This window comes from Camelus ferus, chromosome 19 (assembly GCF_009834535.1).
Source record: "Camelus ferus isolate YT-003-E chromosome 19, BCGSAC_Cfer_1.0, whole genome shotgun sequence".
NCBI classification, from domain to species: Eukaryota; Metazoa; Chordata; class Mammalia; order Artiodactyla; family Camelidae; genus Camelus; species Camelus ferus.
The window spans coordinates 12457008-12464111 of record NC_045714.1 but is presented as its reverse complement, the minus strand read 5'-3'; the positions used below and the strand labels follow the sequence as shown (position 1 = coordinate 12464111).

Below are 7104 nucleotides of genomic sequence, written 5' to 3'. Positions count from 1 at the left end.
ACTTCTGTGCATCAAAGAATACTTAAATAAAAGTAAAAAAGAACATATTACAGCATGGGAGAAAATATTTGCAAATCATTTATCTGATTAGCGTCTAGTATCCAGAATATGCAGGTATTTCTTACAGCTCAACAACAAAACAACAAACAACCTGATTTAGAAAATGGGCGAAGGACATGGGTGGTAAACATTTCTCCAGAGAAGATACACAAATGGCTAACAAACTTATTAACATACATCAAGTACCATTAGTTATTAGGAAAATGGAAATCAAAGCCATAATGAGATCCCACTTATACCCACTAGGATAGCTAGAATCAAAAAACAGAAAGTAAGTGTTGGCAGGGATGTAAAGGAATTGGAACCCTTGTGCATTTCTGGAGGAATGTAAAATAAGGCAGCCGCTGTGGAAAACAGTTTGGCGGTTCCTCAAAAAGTTAAAAAAGGAAATTACCATGTGATCCAGCAATTCTAATTTTAATTGTATACTGAAAAGAACTGAAAACTGATGCTCAACAAATACTTTTGTAAAAAAATGTTCACAATAGCACTATTCACAATAGCCAAAAGGTGGAAACAGCCCAAATGGCTATCAAATAAACAAATGTGTAGTATATCTATGCAATGGAATATTTTTCAGCCATAAAAAGAAATTCGTATTGATTAATATGTTACAGTGTAGATGAATCTCAAAAACATGCTAAATGATAGAAAATGGACACAGAAAAGGTCAAATATTGGATGATTCAACTTACATTTACATGTAATATCCAGACTGTAGAAATCCATGGAGACAGAAAGCAGATTACTGTTTGAGAAGGGGAGAATGGAGTAGCTACCTGCAGGGTAAGGGGTCTTCTTCGGATGGGATGGAAATGTTCTGGAACTAGATAGAAGTGGTTGTTGTATGACTTTGTGAATGTGTTAAATGCCACTGAACTGTACTAACATTGTTAATTTCATGTTATCTCCATTTCATCTGAATTAAAAACAACAACACAAAACCTCTCCAAAAGTTTCCCGTGCCCTTAAAAACCCAACCTTTACACCATGGCTTACCTGTATACCATGCGAGCTGGCCTTGTCTTTGCCTCTTCACCCTTATTTCCTACTCCTCTCCTCTTCCAGTCTCCTTCAAGCATCGTTCATTGACCAATCTCATTCCCACGTTAGAGTCTTTGTTGATGTGATCCTCTCATCCTGGGAACTTGCTGGGCTTCAGGTCTCCATTTAAACAGAAAGCACTTCCCTCACAAACCTATTCATGTTAAGATCATTCTCCATCATGTAGCATTTTTTGGTGTCAGAAATTTATGTCTACCTCCCCTCCATAAACCTGCACTCCTGTAAATTCTATGGGAACAGGAACTTTGTCTGTCTTGTTCATCACTATTTCCAGAATCTAAAGAGAGTGTCTAGAAAAGTAGGCTTGTACAATGTGAATACATGAGTGAACAGGTGGAATATTTCTAGGCAGGAATTTGCAAAGTTCAGAGAGGGCCATGTGCCTCCTAAAATTCTCAGCTCCTCAAATCCTGTATTGTGTTGGCATTTTTATTAACTTGATAACAAAGTGTAAGTCAAACAGCCATTGGAGCATCCATTATATGACACACACTGTGCTTAGCTCTATATTCAGAGGTAAGAAACGAACCCTTTCCTTGTACTTACAAGTGAGATCTATGTGTTTTTAAAGCAGTCATGCAGAATTCTATGGATTTCCATTTTATTGGCACCTCTGAAGAACTGTGTAGGCAAATCAGATGTACACAGGCTGCATTACCAAAGAAGATGTTATGTTTGTAATGGTTCATGTTTTTAAAAAACATAATTGGGTCAAAAAAAAAAGCCCATGGAAATATTCTAAAACAACATCTAGAGGGAAATAATTTGATTTTTTTTCAGGAATACAGATGTGTTGCATAAAACCTGTATGTCGTACTAGCCTGAACTATAGGTAATATAATTTTTGTTTACGCTGTGATAGCAATAATTTTAAATAAAAGGCAGTTGAAAGAGTAGGTCTCACATTAATGAAACATGTGCCTTTAATATCAATAGGGACTTTATAAGTTCTCTAACTCGACATGCATTCTATGCATGTCAAATAACTACTGTCAGTTGAGCTTATGAGTTTGAAATTTGGAACAGATTTGATGTTAAAACTTTAAAATTTAAGCTTATTTAGAAACAAAACTTAGTTGCTTGTTCTGTGTAATTCAACATTTTCTGTTACATACTTATTTAAACTTTAAAAAAGCTTTTAGAGCAAGAGTAGGGAAACTGTCTTGGAAAGGGCAATACAGTAAATGCTTTAGGCTTTGTGGGCCAAATGGTAAATTTGAGGACATCACGTAGGTACTTGTATAAACACGTCAAATGTAACCATTTAAAAATGTAAGAACTGTTCTTAGCCTGCAGACCATAAAAAAAGAAAAAGGCCAGATTTGGTTTGTGGGCTATAGTTTGCAAGACCCTTAGTTTAGAAGAAACATTTTGAAGATCAGATCTCTCTGCTATTACAAAACTTATTGCTCACTTTATCTTACTATTTAACAGACACTGATTTAAATCAATTTTGCATTAGAAGTTAATGATTATGCCAACTAATATAGCTAATACTTCTTGATTTTCCTATTTCAAACAGAGTAAAATAATAATCATTGTAGCTAATGACTTCTATTTCTTACCTGGATCACAATTTAACAGCATGTTGGTGCAGGTTTACTCCAATTCCTCAACCAAACAGAGCTGGACGGTGGTAACCCTTGTTCCAGAAGAACACATGGGAAAGGACGTGGGAGAGAGAAAACATTTTGCAGCATTAGTGTAGCAGCCAGGCAGAAACTTAAATACTACACTCTATGGACATTACCGCAGAGGCTTAAATGCCACCAAATCCTGGTACCACAGATGCCCAGTAGATCCTTGAGTGGGAAGTAGACTGTGTGGCTTCCATCTGGCATTTAATTCCTTGCTAAATTGGTGGTCTCTGGTGCCACATTTTGCCATCTCTGACCTCAGGGCCCACCGGGAAGCTCTCCAGCTGCTAGAGGTAGTTCTCCAGCTGTTCCATCACCACCTGCGAAGCTAGCCCAGTCACAGGTGTCCTATGTGCATCCACCGTGATGTCTAGGCTCATTAACATATTGAAACGACAGTGCACAGCATGGAAGAGTCACACATGCTATGAATAAATACCCAAAGCAGAATTCTGAGCAACAAACACATTCAACTTGGAATGCAAGAATTGGAGTGAGGGCTTAGGGTCCTTCCTGAGCCTGTACTCTGGCCACACCTGCAGTCACCACTATAACCAAGGAATTCTCCGGGTAGAAGGCAGGGCGTGGACTGGGTGGTGTACGCTGGTCTTTCAGGGCATACACCTGTATTGTCCTAACAGTTTCAGCATGTGTATCTTTGAAAAGGGAAAACAAACTGCATTTAGAAAGTAGTGATGCATACATAAAACAGCCTTCTTTCCTCTTTTAAACATCACCAGCATGTATACCACATCCAGGTTTCTCTGCCACTGCTTGTTGTCAAGAAAACATGGTCTTTAGAATTCCCCTGTTCACAGTCTTTAAGGAGATTTACAGTTGAGATTAAAGATTTAAAAGTCTTTTTTATTACAGTGAATATAAAACACCATTCTGTGTTCATAGAGCTATGGAACTGGTCGCTTTTCCATTGTTCATCCTAGCATTGCTAAGACATGTTCCCAATGCCATCATCAGTAAGCTCACAGAAAAAACGCACAAATGTAACTTTAGTCATTCATTGTTTAAAGCTATTTTCCTATATTTAGTTTAACTTTCAATACATTGAGTTGTTTATCAGCATTTTCTGAGATACTTCTTTCATATGAAAAACAAAAAAATTCTGGAAAAGAACTGGGTAAATGGGTATTGGAATCATGTGTGACTAGTACTTTTAACAGTATAATTAGAATTTTGCTTTTCTGGAATTCAGTTTGCTATTGAAGGACTTTGGATGTGTAGCTAAAAACCTGACTTTCGAATCTCCAATATATAATAGAATAAATGTAGACTTGTAGTTACCATGTATTTCCACAAGGTGGACGTCTTAATGTTAGGTGATTTTTTAATACATCTCAATTGTCCCAAAATTACATAATTTCAAAGCCCTTTTAACATTTTTTAAAATGTATTTTTTTCACAAAAATCATACAATGCACTAGTCCCCCTATCAGACTGGCTTAAAACTTGATGCTTCTAGATGCGATTTAATTTCTTCTCACAAAATTACCAATTAAGTTTTTAAAATCTTTTAAACCCCTTAAAAATAATTTCTTGAATCACTTAATATTACTTTAATAGTTAATCATTTTATTTTGTTAAAATAAAAACAAATTACTTGTAAAGTCGTGCATAAAAACCTCATTAATGACTACTACTAGTCATGGAGAATTCTGATAATTCAGGTAATATATGTGACTTATTGAATAAGAACGCAGAATTTTTTCCTAAGTCTTCAGGCTCTTAAGTATATAAACTTTATCTTCAAACTTACACAAAACATGTAAGTTTATGTACATATCATGTATGTCACCAGTACCATGTGATTTATCAATTGCGTTTTAATTTTGTTCCTCCAACTAACTAGGATGAGAGGTATTTGAGATGCCACGTCATATGCTTATTTAGTGCAGGATTACATATACTTAGTAGGTGCAGTGTAAACAGAAGTAATTGAGTGACAGTTTTAGTTAATCTCAACCTCTAGAATGCCTGCTAAGAACATGAAATATGGAAATATAATTTAGGGTAATAGTTTATGATCAATAAAAATACACTGGTAGAAGTTAGATACTACTGCAAAAAATTTGATTACAATGAAAATAGCTTCTGGTTTTATGGTCGAACCCTTGAGTCTGGACCAAACCAAACCATCCTTTAAGTATCTTGTACTTTATCTTAATTTTTAATTTTATCTATCTGTCAGTTACGGGACTTTACTTGGGCAAAAAACCCAGAACGTTAGTCCCATCTACCAGGCTATCTCTTACTATAGGCACAGTTTAGTTATTTTTTAAGTGTTGATCCTTTTTGCTTTGGGGGCCAGGATGGTTTCTAGAATAGAGGCACTTTTTTCCTTTCTTTGCTTCATAGTAGGTAGTTATATGGATATTTCTATATGAGGGAGATTGAAATCTTGTTTTCACATAGTTTGGGCTCCAATATTTTAAATTGATAAAATATGAAAGAGGGAGATGCTAATGTGTGGCTTAAAATAGAAAATAAGTTTTGGGGGGGTTGACTGGCCACCAATAACAGTTTATGTATAAAATAGAGTACACATATATAAATACGTATTAAATATACAATATAACACAGAGACATAAATGCTTATAAAATTAAGGGAGTGGCTTCGAGACAGAAAGGATTTAGATATCATCTTATTTCACAGACACAGAAATTGAGGCTCAGAGAAGTCAAGCGATTCATAGACAGTTACACAGCAAGTAAGAGGTAGAGCTGGAGTTTTTCTACCACACAGTGATTTCTTATAAAACACTCTAGTTCAACTAATAGTGTGTTTGCTAGCATCTAGGACCAATCACAAGTCCCTAAGGACAAAGTGCTCAACAAGGGTTGAGCAGTTTCCCGGGGGCCCCTGACCCACTCCAGCCTTAAAGCGGCGGAACAGGAAGGTCACGGAGAGCAAGGAGGCAGCACGTGCAGTGAGAAGTCACAGGGGACTTCCAGCTGCTCCAGGGCCACCTGGCAACCGTACTGGCAGAGGACAGTCACTGGGTGCTGAGAGTGTGCCAGGCACCTGAGCCACATTACCTCCTGTATCTCATTTACAGATTATAGCAGCAGTGAGACAGAGAGACCTTCCGGCAGAGGAAATAAATACCTTGCTGAATGGTGCAGAGCTGGGATTTGGGCACAGGTTCTGCGAGATCCCAAGGTCGTGCTCCGACCACTGTGCTCCTTGCCTCGATGCACCGGGAGGGAAGGCGGGAAGAAGGGCTCATTTTAGCCAGCACACTTACTCAAAGGCCAAGGAAAAATATACTTCAGGGAACATTTATTTTTACTTAATTTACTTTCTCTCTTTTGTCAAGATTACTTTTTACCTTTATGCCGGGGTAAATTTCCTCTTTATAATCTCCACTCCATCTTGTAACAGAGTTTTTAATAATGTTTGCAAATGTTAACTGAGAAATACTCTTAAGGAGGGCATAATTTTCATCTTGGTAGAATTTTTCAACAAGCTGTTACTTATTTCCAGGTTCATTACTCAATGATACATAAATTAACTTGAAAAGGATAATTTGATTTTCCAAGTAACCACATATATACTAACAGAATTTACAAAACACACAAAAAGTTTGAATTCTCTTTGATGTGTTTGGCTTCTGATGGCTCAAAAGTAATAAAATTTAACTTGTTTCAGAGATCCCTATTCTAAAAAAAAAAAAAACAAAAAAAAACAACTCTCACCCTCAAACCCAAGAAATGTAACGCCCAGGTGAATTTCCTGCAATAAGTAGTCATTTAATTAAAAGAACAAAATTAACAGGAATCAAAATGCTGCAGCTGTATTTTTTGTTAGACATTATATGTAAAAAAGAAAAAGTATAGTACAGTAAATCATTTTGTAGAACATGAACTTAAAGAGTTCTCAGATTAATCGTGTTCAGAATAAAAATGCCTTCTCCACATGGTACTGATACACTGTGTCACACGTCCCTCGGCCAGAGCCCAGGCTGGTGACCCTGCGACGCACATCACCGTTCTCCGTCACAACGCAGAGCTGGAAAACAAGGGGGGAGGCAGACAGCAGTTTTCTTCTGGTAGATTCCTTGGGGTCTTACTGACCCCAAAGTCACACTCCTCAGACACCAAAGAGTGAAGTGTGTCCTCTGGGTCCTCCTCTTACAGGTGAGTGTGGCCAGGATTTCACCTGCCTACATGACCCTGCTTCTCTCACAAACATAGCAGGTAGTCGTGAGCTGAACTTCAGGAAAGTTCCCTGATGAATGTTCAGTGTTGGTATCAAAAATTAAACACAATTCTTCTCAGAAGAAAATCTCTATGGCCTGTGGAATCTAGAAATTATAAAAGGACAAAT

General features: G+C 37.1%; 1 protein-coding gene across 6 annotated transcripts in view; it reads right to left on the bottom strand.

Moving 5' to 3' along the window:
• Positions 1-5403: 5403 nt before the first annotated feature.
• The window catches only part of PHACTR3 (phosphatase and actin regulator 3), a 179358-nt gene continuing 177657 nt past the window's right edge, over positions 5404-7104 (bottom strand). For all 6 annotated transcript variants that reach the window (XM_032461466.1, XM_032461467.1, XM_032461469.1 and 3 more), the window contains exon 13: positions 5404-7081. In XM_032461466.1, coding sequence (XP_032317357.1) covers positions 7066-7081 — 16 coding nt within the window. In that variant the 3' untranslated portion in view covers positions 5404-7065. The remainder of the gene's footprint in view (positions 7082-7104) is intronic.